Raw genomic sequence first — 14,603 nt, 5'->3', positions numbered from 1 at the left:
AAGAGGAGCGGAGCTGAGAGAGAGAGAGAGAGAGAGAGAGGTAAAGGGAGTGAGAGGTGAGTGAATAAATGCTTTGTGTTTCTGTTTCTTATACCACAGAGCTGGTCTGACAGGCCATTGTGTACCTTCAGGGGGAATTCTGCTACATTGAGTCACACGCAGCTCCTCGCATAATGAAAACACACACTTCTTGACATGAGAGCCCTGGATAAGGATGTGCACTGAGCACACTGCGATATGTGCATGCCTTCGAATACCTCTATCTTTGTATGAATGGCATGTTAATTGGAACTTAAATGTAAATACCCAGAACAAATGCATTAGTCAAAGATTATTTGTCAAATACAAATAGCGATGCAGCAGCAGTTCTTGTAATGAGAATGAAAAGTTAAGGTGAAAATGAATTTATATAAAATTAGTAGTACATAAACAAAAAAAGCTAAGGGAAAGTGGCTTCTAAATTGACAGAAGATATTATTTAATATTGTCTTATTATATATATATATTTTTTTTCAAAAGATTCCATTGAAATCTATAATGTCTGTATATAGAAAATGTCAAGAGACATAAATTGTGTTGGAGGAAAACTATACGAAAACATTTGCATACACTACCAAAGCTGTTCAGAAGTGTCCGTAAGATTTTTGAAATGTTTTTAAAAGAAAGTCTCTTATGCTCAAAAATGCAGTAAAAATAGACATATTGTGAAATAATATTACAAATAAAAAATACACACATCCTTAAAATAAAGGTTCCAAAAGTTTTTTTTTGCAGCGATGCCACTGAAGAAGCATTTTTGTCTCCCCAAAGAATCTTTCAGTCATCAGCTCTTAAAAGAACCATTTTAATAATATAAAGAAAAATGTTCCACTATTAAGAACTGTTTGTTCATTTGAAAGGTTCCATGGATGTTTTAGGTTCTTCATAGACCATATTTTTTTCATTACTCCAAACTTCAGTGTCACATGATCCTCCAGAAATCATTCTAATATGCGGATTTTCTGCTCAAGAAACATTTCTTATTATTTTAAAATTTTCTTTGACTAACAAAGTTTACATTGATTTGAAATAGAAATTGTTTGTAGCAATATAAATGTTTAGTGCATTGTCATTGTATGTACCATGGCGTGAAAAATAATACTTTTAGTCGTGCAAGCTTGATTTTGTGCAATGTGCGTTCTTCAAATGTGGCACTGCATTGCATTCTCAGCCTTTCCACAAGGGGTGCTATAGTGGACATTAACAAACACTGCTTAATGACTGTTTTTGTGCATGGTTGTCTTTGTGTTTGTACCTGGTCTAATATGCGTTCTTGCATTACTGTGACAGATATAAACATCATTAGAATGCTTAATGGTGGGTATATGGAATTTCCTTCAAGTGTCTGTGCCATTTAAACCACATTTATTTGATGCTATTCAGGTAAATCAGCTAAATAAACATGGCAATGTAACTAACTTAAAGCTGTTCAGCAAGATTTTCTTCACATTGTTGCACTGCAATGGCAGTACTTGAAAAACCGGCCATAGATGAAGACAGTTTCTGCTAATGGATGCTTTAGCACCCCTTGTGGTGTATTTGCAATATAAATAGTGTTTTGACACAATCATGGATGAAATCAAGCTTAAGTCATTGAGCCTAAGGGTTTTTAATACAGACACATTACAGTACAGTAAAAGTATTTGGCATCTTCTGGAAGTGTGTCGTATACCTTTCAGTCAGTGTTAGGTAACAGATCTGATTTATAGGAGGTTTGCAAACCTGAGATCATATCGATTTAATGCCTTTGTGGAATATAAACCGAGTTGGATGTTTTCAATGTGGCGAAGGGGTTATAGCATAAGAAGAGAATGCTTTTGCATTTGAAAGTATGGGTTTCTTTAACAGAATCAAGCTCTGTTTATGTATCATTTTATGTGGCCGCAACCCTGTATGTGATAGATTTATTTAATCCTCTCTGGGGTACATGCAATTTTAGGTCTGTCTTTAGAGCATTTGAGTGTGCTGATGTTTCTGTAGATTGTCAAATGCAGCTGCTTGTGAATGCGTGTGTTTGTGAGCACTGAGCCATTCCTTATTCCATCAGTGTATATATGGAGCAGCTCTCATGCTGTTCGCTGGCCTTTGACTCCTAGAGCTCTGAGCTGGAGATCTCTCGCTTCTGTCTCCGCTGGAGTCGGCGGACTACCAGAGTCAAAACACGGGTTGTTTATTTTAACCTGCCTTTGTATACGGCCGGCTAAGAAAACGTGAAAGCAAAGAGAAAGCGAGTGAGTTTTGAAAAAGTTGAACTTTGCAATCTTCCATAAGTGAATGCTGTGCCGACACAAAGATCACCGTCTGGGATCACGGCCACCGGGTCAAAATGTTCAAATGCAGAAGGAAAGCACTTTAAAAGCGCTTTGGCTGGGTCTGCAATGCAGTGTCAGTTTACCATCAGTGTGATGCAGACTCCAGAACAACTCGTATCGGGTTATAGAATTGCTTTTATTGCACTAATAAATGCGCAATAATTTTCTTTTATAGGCTTTAGCCTCCCAATATAAATTTCTGATCACTTGACTGTTATATTGAAGGGCAAAATTATTTTAAAAGCAGCATAAACACAGTCGATACTTGGAAATAAAAATCGAGCTGAAAGGAGCTATAATAGATTGAGTACTTGGACTGTATTTTCATTGAGGGCATGGTTAGGGTATTGAAGACATTGCAATTAGAGAAACATGCTGGAGTTTTAAGTTGGATAGCATTTGACCCAGGTTTTGTGCCGGCTAGGGTAGACGAGAGATTTAAACAATGGGTTTGGAGAGGTATCACATCTTACTGTTCAGTCATCTCTAATGGGAAAGTTCATTTATCAGGCACTTTCAAATACATTTGGACTAGAAAAGCAGGATTTTTATAGATATTTGCAGGTCAGAGATTATTTGAACAAAAAAAGTTTTAGTACATTGACTGTGTATTATAATTTAATTAAAATATTTTCAAATGCGTTCAAATTGGAAGATAACAAAAAGCTGGTTTCAAGACTGTATGGAAGTATGCAAGCATTCAAGAACCATTCATCAATATACATTAAACAAAAATGTGAGAGAGTCTGTCTTTACAAATAACAGATGAAGACTGAGAAAGGGAATTTGGATGGAAGAATTTAGTAAGATTTTTTATAACTTCCAAATTAACAGCACTACATACAGGCACACAGAGACATGGCTTTAGCTGGAGGCAATGTGAAACTCAGATAGCTAATCATTACCATATTTTCTGGGCCTGCCCAAAAATAAAATTCTTTTGGTAAGAAGTAGTGGCAGAGATTGGAAATATAATGGAAGTAGAGGTTGATTTTTCGTTCACTACATTATATTTAGGTAAAATACCTGGAAATGTTTTAGACAAGGATAAATACTTTTATAGCAAGCAGTAGAAAAGCAATAACCCGTAAATGGTTGCAGGTTGACCCTCCAACAAAGGATCAATGGCTAGGGATCGTAAATAAAATGTACAGTATGGAGAGACTTACAATTATATTAAGGTTCAAATTCGACAAATGTAAAAAGTTTTGGGGAAAATGGATTATGTACGTAAACCATTGAGGAAAGTGTGATATTGTATATCAAGATGTTGGAAATATGATGTGTACTGATATTTTAGCATCCATGATAACTTTGTGTTCTTTGTTCCAATAAAAAAAAGCAAAAATAAAAAAAAAAGCAGCATAAACGTCATTTTAATGATGATTTTCAATTATTTGCACACTTAATTACTTACTAGTCAAGTGTGTAATGTAATTTTCAGTTAGCAGAATCCATCTGTTATTTGCGGAGAGATGTGTTAGTTGGTGATGATGAGAAAGTTAAGACTAATTATATTGCGCACAAGCAAAAAAACAATTAAATTCTCTTCATATTAATATGAGGCATTTGAACATATAATTAAGCTCTAAATTGTTTTCGCCCCCAAAAACGAGAAAGATTGCTATGGGTGTATATATGAAGTAAAAACTTGAAAGTGAACCTGGATCAAACGACCTTTACTTTATTAACTCTTTCCCTGCCATTGACATCATTTTCTGTAATTTATGACATAGGCCTACTGCTTCTCCGCCATTGGCAGATTTTTCTGTAATTTATGACAAATGCATTTCCATAATTTACGGAATTTTATGTCATTTATGACACAACGCTTCTCCGCCATTGACGGAATTTTCTGTAATTTATGACACAATGCTTTTTCACCATTTACGGAATATTACGTAATTTATGATACAATGGGCGCTATTACGCATCTTCTGAAAGTGTACAGAATCTCCAGATCAAAACACAGGCGAAGAAGCAGAAACAAGCAATAGAAGCATTGCTTGCACACATGTAAGCTAACGCGATCATCAAACATTAAACGGCATATAAATCAAAATTACCTTACATTACGTAATGAAATGTCGACACAGGATGAGGTATAGGACTGTGGATGCTTATGGAAGTGACCTACTTCATCTGTGTTTTGATAATCATTCTAAATCTGATCCAGGCGTAGTCTTTGACAACAATGCTTTTTTTATGAAACATACCCACATTCAAGTGTTGATAAAAAAGAATGCATGAAGCTAGAATAAAATGTTTTTTTAAAGCAGATGCTCTGTTTTTTCTTTTGATTATATTGCCTGTTCTGACTGACAACTTTAAAAAATGCTGGTGGGGAAAGAGTTAATTTCCTCTTAAAAATAAAGGTTCTTGACTTCAGTGGTTCCATGAAGAACTGTAAACATCCATGGAATCCAATCATGTTATTTATGTATAAAATCAAGCGCAACCCTACTTTTTCTTTATTGAATATTTATTTTTCACTTGGGAATGCATTGCATTATAGAAGTAAAACGTTTCACTTTGACTTTTATAATTTTTCACATGCAGATGCATTTGTTCAACCGAGCTCTGATCCATACTCGTGATCGTGTAGATTGATGCTGTGATGATGAGATAGCTCAAGTCTTTCTTTTTCTTTAATTATGGGCAATCAAAGCAGGATAAGTCTCATGCTGAGACAGTCTGCACATTCAGTAGATAGATGTGAAGCCACTGAGCTCTAATCAGTCTAAGACTGCACTTTTTCCCGGAGGAAGCTCAAGCCCAGGAATATAACAGTCACTTTGGTGTGTTTTGTATTAGCCTGATGTCTGGGTTTCATTTTCATAATTTTAATATAGGCTACGATACTGGAAAGTTCTAATGTTTGCCTCTTTCCTCTTTCGCAGCTGTCTGGAGTCAGCGTGTTCGAGTAGAATATGAGGTCACTTCGAATCCAAATGGGTCTGTCAATCTGCGCTGTGAGTTCACCGACAGCGGAAGCACCAAACTCACACAGGTGAGACATGATAAGTTTGATTAGTTCAAAGTGTCAAAAAAATTATATTTGAGGCTCTCGCCATATATACAGGGTGAATTCATGTAAATTGGGATACTTTTTGCCATTGAGATTACTTTTTATTTTTATTATCCTGAATAATCCTATTTTACACACACACACACACACACACACACACACACACACACACACACACACACACACACACACACACACACACACACACACACACACACACACGTATGTATGTATGTGTAACTATATACATGTGTGTGTGTATGTATTTGTATGTATATTTTCATGCAGTTTTCTTGAGAAATTGCACAAATAATTTATTAGGCTTTTAATTTGCCAGAATTAGTTATAAGATTATCCATTTTATACAGAAAAAATGATAGCATCATTCTGAACTTATGCTTTTTCAAGGTTATCAGAAGTCATCACCATAGTTTTCGATAAAATCTAAAAGATAAAAGTCTGCCTGTTGATGATAATACATTAGTGCATATTTAAATATGCAGAATTCACAACAACGTTATTCAGTGCATACATGAATATTAATTATTGCCAATCAGTGAAACACCTGTACGTGTTGAACAAATGTAAGATACAGTGATAGTTCAGCACAGGCCCAGTAATTGTCCAATGTTATCGCCATCCATATGGTTAATCTTGAGTTTAAGCAACAAGCAGATGGCTGGCTGCATGCTGTATGTTAAAGCAATGCCATTCACGGATTAATTCCCTATTTCTTTCTGGTTCGTAGGTTTCGTGGATGTTTGAGCGTGTTGAGGGTGACAGGCACAACATTGCTGTATACCACCCCACATATGGAGCCAGTTTCCCTAATAAAGATTTTGAAGGGCGAGTTCGGTTCACACATAGCACCCTGGAGAACCCATCCATTAGGATCGACAAACTGAGGATGGCTGATGCTGGCAGGTACATCTGCGAGTACGCGACTTACCCCAGTGGAAACGAGCAGGGAACGACCACTCTTATCATGCTGGGTAAGTAACTCACTTGTGTTTATTTATAGGCCTGCTTCAATGCTTCCTGCAAACAAGACAGATTCAAGTATAACAAATGAACCAATTTTTTACACAGACATAGTATAATTGAATTATTGTTTTCAACCAATGATTTGATTTGGTTCAAAAGAACTGATTCATGAAAATGAATCAAACTTTCCAGTCATTATTTTTGGCCTTTTGGTTAAAATCAGAGATGCTTTTAAATAAGCCCTGCTCTCATACTCTTGAGTCTTGACATGAGCAGGGAGTGTGAACTTAGCTTGCTGGCATAGTCTTTAGGAAATTTAATTGCCAAATAATTAGTGCATTACAATAAAAGCAGTGTTTACGACGTTTTCTAATTTTATATTGCCAACAAAATTCTATCAAATATGTTTTAAATGTTCATTAAATATCTGCCTAAACAACATACATCAAGGTTGATGCTTGGACTGCTGAATCTTTAGCTACTCTGGGTGTAGTTAGGAGTCGTGCTAAACTACATTAGCTTTGCTCACAATAGCATTTCTGCTGTCTGCTTTAACACTCATGTCACCCATTAGCCTGATTCATCATTTGAATGACTAAGCTAATGCTATCATCAGAGACAGAGTGATGGTATGAATCAGGGCTGCCCGTTTATCCATGTTGGCTGTGTTCAAGCGTCTCGCTCTGTTTGTCTTTCACTGTTTACCCCTGGGTAAACCAAGTAGAACATTAACTCAGCGTTCATCTTGCATTGTTGTTAACCACGTGCTTTTAAATGTGCTTGGCTAATTTGAAATAATCATCTTACATCATCTTACTCACATACTTTGTATATATATACACGTGTGTGTGTGTGTGTAGTATGTGTGTAAGATGATCTTATATGCAAAGATAAACATAATAATTCTACAATTTTAAAATCATGTATAATTTCACAGAGTGATTATTTAATTTAACTTCAGCTATTTTTTTGTCCCAATTGGTTTCATTAAATTTTAAATTTCATTAAAGTGGATTAAGAAAAAAACGGTGTCAAAAATTTTGCAGTATTGCTGTAAGTACTTTCATTAAGGGACTGTTCATTATTTATTTAAGGGGCCACCGGAGGTGTTTTGAGATCTGTAGTCAAAAAAGACTTGACCCTCCCTTCGCCAGTAATACATTTTTCTATGACCCTCCAAAATGATTGTGAAAAAAGGCATGACCCTCCCCTGGAAAAAGGCATGACATCTTTGCACTTGGCAAAGATCTTCAGATAGCCATTTGTTTTTTTTACAAAATGACAAACGACTAAACTCCTGCTTTCTCATCTTACTAAGGCTGTAACAATAGACCAAACCTATAATTCGGTTCTAATCATGAATTTTTATTTTAGATAAAAAATAAATAAAAAAAAATCATGTTTTCGGTGCTGATGCAGTGGTGACGCATTGATGTAACAAGGGTGGCGCTCCTAATAAAGTATCTTAAAGCTGCCACAAAAAAACGGCTAAAGTAATGATTATGAATATGTCAAATAATGCAAGGAGAGATTTTAATTGTTTATTAATAAACAAGGTTTTTCTGTGTCAGTGTGTCGGCTTCAAGATGAAGTTGACGATGCTGACTCGCGATCTTCACAGTAACGCGCCAGAGAGAAATGCAGATTTCATACGGATTACATAAGCAGAGAGCAGTCTGTTTAAAAGTAGACATCAAGCTTTCTATATATTTCTCAAGTCTGTGAGGCAAGTACATTATACGCTGAGTTTCGGTTCATTTATGAGACGAGAGTCCAGTTCACGCGCCGGCGACTCCGTGTCATGATGATCTATTTTCTACTATATTTACTTCTTATTTATTAAATCCAGGCAATTGGTTGATGAAACATTAATTAAAATTAAGATACAATTAGTAAAAAATGAAATTTACTTTAAAGAAAGGCTTTGTGCTTTCTGAAGTTGCTTTCAGAGCGGTCATGTCCGTAACGGAGAACTGTCACGTCTGTAACATTGTTTTTTTCCTCATAAATGCGAACACGAAAAATCAAATAAAAAATAATATTTTATGTTCTGTGGAGGCTGACCCTTCTTCATCCGGTTATTAGCCTACTTTTGTTTTGCGCAGTGTAGCCTAATTCGTAGAATTATTAAAAAATATTTTGCCACCTAAAAGTTAAAGAGTTGTTGTGTCAAGTCCCATGTGTATTTCGCTCATATTAATATAAAATGTGTAGACTGATATTTTTCTAATGTCTTGACTCCTTTATTAAGGGATATGGATATATAAACAGACGTTTCAGTTTTAAATGGATTTTCTGATAATTTATATTTCAAGTTTTGACTGCAAATGTCACGTCCATAACGCTGGAATTGCCCAATTTTAAAGAATTTATCCTCAACTATTTTTTTGGTGTAGGTCTGCGTATTTTATTATGTTAACTTCAAATAATTCTAATAGTAATTTAAAAATGTGGTAGCCCTACGTCTAACACATCACACTCCACTGTTATGGTGGCAATTTCAGTAGATTTACTCACTAACATTGTTTTGGAAACACAATAAGAATGGAAACTAAAATATGGTAGTATCGTTCTATCAGCTGCAGTTCTGGCGCCTCAGTCCCAATACACTCAACGTACATTCATATCACATGTTAATGTCGCGGTAGAGTTACACTCTCAGGACACTGCACTTATTCGTAATCACAAAAGTTCAGTATTTGCTCGTGCTTTAAAGCTATGCCGGGTAAACATTTCAATGGCGTTCTGTACATGATGCACTTTTTCTGAGCGCGTACTGAAGTGCGCGCACTGTCAGACAGCGCTAAACTGGATTTTTGTTGGGTCAGACCCATCTGATAGCGATGGGGGACCGAGACCGAGAGAGCTACATAAAGCTACATGGAAAAATGTGCACCAAACAAGCCACTTTGAAATTTTGCTGTTTTCATGAATACAAAAGTTGGGTGACCCTCCCCCTAGACTAAAAAAAGTTGAATGACCCTCCCCTCAACAAAGAATAAAAAGACATGACCCTCCCCTATTTTCCTCCGGTGGCCCTTTCCATAAATGCTGAACGGTCCCTAAATGTTAAATAAATAATCTCAAAATTGTCTTGTTGCTAATATTACATACACACGTTACAATTTATAATAAAAAACAATATTTTCATACATATACTTTTTAATTAAAACATTTTAAAAACATGCAAATTGCCACAGAATTATTTAATTTCAGCAATTTAGTTTATCGTTTTGATTCATTATATTTTATAATCATTTTAGTGAATTAAGACAAAGTTCTATTTCAGCATAATTTGATTTCAGCAAGTGTCTCCTTTGCTTTCATTAAATGATGAAATTATAAATAATCAAACAAACAATGATAAAAATAATCAAGCAAACAGTTTTACATTTGGTTGCCACCATTTATCTTTAATATTTGAGCTCCTCCTTGGCTATCAGCTACATTGATGTCAGAATCAGGCACTGAAAAACCCCTATCAGACATTATCACACAGTTCACTGATATGCTTGATTCCACTCAGTTCTGTGATTAAAATATTTTTGTATAATGACCTCTATAATTGACCGTCCTAGATTGTCCCAGGCATCCAGTTTCCTACATAACTGTGCTAATTTCATGTCTCTCGTATCACTCTGCACTCTTTCTTCTCATGAATAAATCAATATTTCAGGTCTTTTATTTGGTAAGTAGCTGTGTAATAAGGTCTGAATGTTTGAAACACCCTGTTGACATTTATTTTTGAAAATGACCGGCTGACTGTACATTATCCCATTAATAAGAGTCAATGACATGTCTGAGTACTGTGTTGCTTTGCCGCATGTTTTTTTGTTTAGCTCAAGCGCCACTTAATTAATAAAAAAAGGCTATTGAAAACCAAATTCATGTTGGAACCTCTTTTTTTTTAAATCTTTTTTTCTCTCCATTAGCTAAACCCCAAAACTCAGCTACCGCCATCCCAGTGCAAGCCGGCTCTTCTGAGGTCGTAGTGGCAAGATGTGAGGCAGCCCAAGGGAAACCAGAGGCAACAATCTCCTGGATTACAGCTATTGCTGGCCGATATAACCACACTTCAGTGCCCGAGATAGACGGCACAGTGACCGTGAAGAGCGAGTATCGGATGATCCCGACACCTGCTGAAAACGGAAAGGACATCACCTGCATGGTGAATCAGAGGACGCAGAACGAACCCAAACCCTTCCACTTGAAGCTGGTGGTGGAGTGTAAGATTCATACATACACACTGCAAGAAATAAAAATTCTCTCATTATTTGCTCACTATATCCATATGACTTACTTTCTTCTGTGGAACACAAAGAGTGACTTTATGAAGAATTTCCTGGCCAGTGTTTTCAATTTCTTGAAAATGAATGGGGCTGTTAAGTTCGCTATAAAATGAGAGAATTCCATAAGATATGTAACAATGAACCATTCAGTTTATGAATCTGATCTTTTCAAAAAAATCGGATCCAGTTTACAAATCCAGGCTTTCCCATACAATATATTGTAACAACATTTTCTACAATCTCCTTAGGCTTGCGAGGCTTTTGGGGAATACAGCCCTGGTCTGAATGATTCATTTGTGAATCAGACTGACTCGGTTCTTGAGTTCACTGACTCCTGTCACAGCAGTTAATAGCTAACTGGAGGGGGAAGATTATAAATAAATACAAGACTTAAATTGTGGTCTGCTCCTCACACATAGCTATCGTATGACTTCAGAAGACTTTCATAAAAGTTATAGTGCTTTTTGTGTCCTTTTTAAAGCTTGAAAGCTTCGGTTCCCATTCATTGTAACTGAAAAGAAAAGCCAACCAACCGATTATTCAAAACTTCTCTTTTTGTGCTTCACGGAAGATAGAACGTCAAATGGTTTTGGAACGACACGAAAGTTAGAAAACGAGGACAGAATTTTCACTTCTGGCCGAACTAATCCTTTAAAGAAGTGCGTTCTCAGTGACACACACATGAACTCATAATCCGTCCCGTATCATTCGCTCATAACACCTTTTCTCCCTCACCCAGCCTCCTTTTCATCAAAAAATGCATTTAAGCATCTTCATGTCTGCCTCAACACATTGTTCGCATATTTTTTTTTTTTTCATGAAAGCTATTTACAGAGTGTTTGAGGTGTCTGTGTTTGCATAGCTGAGGGGGAATGTTTGAGGATGTCACAGATTTGCAACTTCGCCATTTCTTTTTATAAATGCCCCTGTTGGAACATCCTCACCTCTTACACTTTCATTCTGCATTTCTCCAGCATGTCAAAGCCCTTTAAGAGTCTATAGGTCAGTGCCAGCTTCAGCAAGCCTGTATCTTCCCTTCCCACCCCTGAACGGAAGATAACCAGCCTTTGAACTGCTTTTTCAATGCAGGATTTTCAGATGAATGTCTTTCTCTCTCTCTCACATTCTTTCTAGATCCACCCACTGTGACAATAGAAGGATATGACAATAACTGGTATATGGGTCGAACTGATGCCGTTTTGATCTGCGAGGCTGACGCCAACCCAGAACCCACTAGTGTTACCTGGACAGCGTGAGTACATTTATAACTTTAAGTAATCGTTTCAAATTCTGTCATCGTTTATGCATGCTATTCCAAGCCAACAAGATTTTCTTTGGTCGAACACAAAAGATGTGCTTAAGTGAGCACATTTAAATTTGATTTATGTTTACCAAGGCTGCATTTAGTTGATCAAAAATACAATAAAAACAGAAATAATGTTTATTATAATTATAAGTATTCTTATTATAATTTTAAGTAATTGTTTTCTATTTTGATAAATATTAAATTGTAATTTATTTGTGTAATTAATTTTGCTGAATTTTCAGCATCATTACTTTGAAATAGAAATCTTTTGTAACATTATAAATGTCTTTATTGTCACTTTTGATCAATTTAATGCATTCTTGCTGCAAAAAAGTATTCATATATATTTTTTAAACCTTTTAAATCCTTTTTTTTTAACTATTTCAAACTTTTGAACTGTAGTGTACAAAATTACTGCTTGGTCATTCTGCTAAATATCTCATTCCACAGAAGAAGAAAAAACAAATGATGTTAGAATAGGGCTGGGCGATAAAACGATAACGATAATTAACGCGGTATAATTTTTCTCGATAAAACGATATCAAGAGTTTGATAAATGTTCGATAATGTTTATGCGCCAAAAGCGGAACGAAACTCATTTGAACCGTGCGCCACACGGACCATTTATCCGCTCGGCTCAAAGTCCAAACGGCACGGCAGCGCAGCGCAAGCTAGTAGTGGGAAGTTCGGATCATTTTACTGACTCGAATCTTTGAGTCTCGTTCAACAAAAAGAACGAATCTTTTTTAGAGTCATTTCGTTCATTTCAGCATAATATAATTAAAATGGCATGTTAAATATCCCAACACATCTATTACTTACGAAAATATTGATTACATTTGTAAAAAGAATAAAAATAAACTATAGGGTAATGCAGCCAAAGCCAAATTATAAGAAACCGAAATGTTTTATTAATTGATTAGTTGTTGGGTCTTAAGTTCAGGCTATTGCAGTCTGATTCTGTTAGTTCACCTCACCTCCTGATCCGAGACCTTCTTTCCTTTGCAACTTCATATTTATCAGGTTAGTTCTCCTCTCGTGTCTCGAGACATTAGCTGTCGACTCGCCAGTGTCTGACTCGGATCTGTCTGCTGGGCCGACCGTGCCGTGTGTGATACAGCAGGGCCGGAAAGAGAAATGATTAGTTCATCTTTCGAGTCTCGAGTTCGGGTTCGACCGGGTCCGAGTCTTTCGTTCTTCCTGTCAGTCCAATAGAGGCTATGCTGTCAGTAGCGGAAAGAGAAATGATTAGTTCATCTCTCGAGTCTCGAGTTCGGGTTCGAGTCTTTCGTTCTTCCTGTCAGTCCATAGAGACTATGCTGTCAGTAGCGGAAAGAGAAATGATTAGTTCATCTCTCGAGTCTCGAGTTCGGGTTCGAGTCTTTCGTTCTTCCTGTCAGTCCATAGAGACTATGCTGTCAGTACCGGACAGAGAAAGGATTAGTTCATTTTCTTCGAGTCTCGTGTTCGGGTTTTAAATCCTTCGTTCTTTTGTCACGTGACCGCTGTTATCTCGCATCAAATACAACATTATATTCGTATTATTGACTGCGTCTGAATGTATATTGTTTTATATTTAGGAATTAAAATACAAAATATGTGCAAAACATTATCTGTAAAATAAAAGTTCCATCTTATATTGTCCCTGTCCTTCTCTTTTCTAAATGTTTCTTGTGCATCTGTGGTATGTTTTATTATATATTATACATTAATTAAGTACTATTATATTTAATACCTTAACTATGTGCTTGTTTGTAAAAAGGTTGTAAATTAGTAGGCTATTCAATACGGTGACAAGTCACGTGACAAAAGAACGAAGGACTCAAATCCGAAGACTCGAAAAAATGAACTAATCATTTCTCTTTCCGGTACTGACAGCATAGCCTCTATTGGACTGACAGGAAGAACGAAAGACTCGGACCCGGCCGAACCCGAACTCGAGACTCGAAAGATGAACTAATCAATTCTCTTTCCGGTACTGACAGCATAGTCTCTATGGACTGACAGGAAGAACGAAAGACTCGGACCCGTCCCGAACCCGAAGACTCGAGAGAGATGAACTAATCATTTCTGTTTCCAGTAAAGATTCAGAACCCATAAGTTGCGCAATGCGCATGCGCGGTCGACACAAAATGAACGAATCACTCTCTGAGACAACTCGGTAGTCCCGAGTCATATTAAAGATTCGTTCAAAATAAACGAATCGTTCATGAACGACTCACTAGAGCAGACGCGTTTACTCTGTTCGGTCTCGCTCACAAGATCCAGTGAGAAGCGCTTGAATTCAGCGAAGAACACAAATGCCACAAATGATTTAAACCAGTTTAAAGGCAGATGAAACAGTGCTGACAAACATGAGAAGCACTGTGCGCAACGATACAGTCAGAATCTGAATTGATACTGAATCCATTTACCACGGATTTACTGTAACATTAGCATAGTAATGTTAACTGCACCATGAAATGTGGGATATATACATATTGAATTGTATTATATTATTAATGTAGACAATGTATTAAAGAACTGATGGAATCTAATTACAGTATTTAATAATGTATTGAAGCTAGTGTTTTTCATAAATACCATAGAAACTATAAAGTTACATTTTGCCATGATAGTGAGGTGCTATATAGGCTATGCCTGGT

General features: G+C 36.4%; 1 protein-coding gene across 3 annotated transcripts in view; it reads left to right on the top strand.

Annotated features, from left to right (window-relative positions):
* pvrl2l (PVR cell adhesion molecule related 2 like) overlaps window positions 1-14,603 on the top strand; it is a 144,783-nt gene that overhangs the window by 54,509 nt on the left and 75,671 nt on the right. For all 3 annotated transcript variants that reach the window (XM_077195008.1, XM_077195010.1, XM_077195009.1), the window contains exons 2-5: window positions 5,252-5,361; window positions 6,128-6,371; window positions 10,296-10,589; window positions 11,787-11,904. In XM_077195008.1, coding sequence (XP_077051123.1) covers window positions 5,252-5,361; window positions 6,128-6,371; window positions 10,296-10,589; window positions 11,787-11,904 — 766 coding nt within the window. The remainder of the gene's footprint in view (window positions 1-5,251; window positions 5,362-6,127; window positions 6,372-10,295; window positions 10,590-11,786; window positions 11,905-14,603) is intronic.

This window comes from Siphateles boraxobius, unplaced genomic scaffold, assembly GCF_051911475.1.
Source record: "Siphateles boraxobius isolate OS27281-9 unplaced genomic scaffold, OSU_SipBor_1 33, whole genome shotgun sequence".
In the NCBI taxonomy this organism is placed as follows: domain Eukaryota; kingdom Metazoa; phylum Chordata; class Actinopteri; order Cypriniformes; family Leuciscidae; genus Siphateles; species Siphateles boraxobius.
Note: the sequence above shows the minus strand (reverse complement) of the source record. Positions and strands in the feature narration are given on the sequence as shown.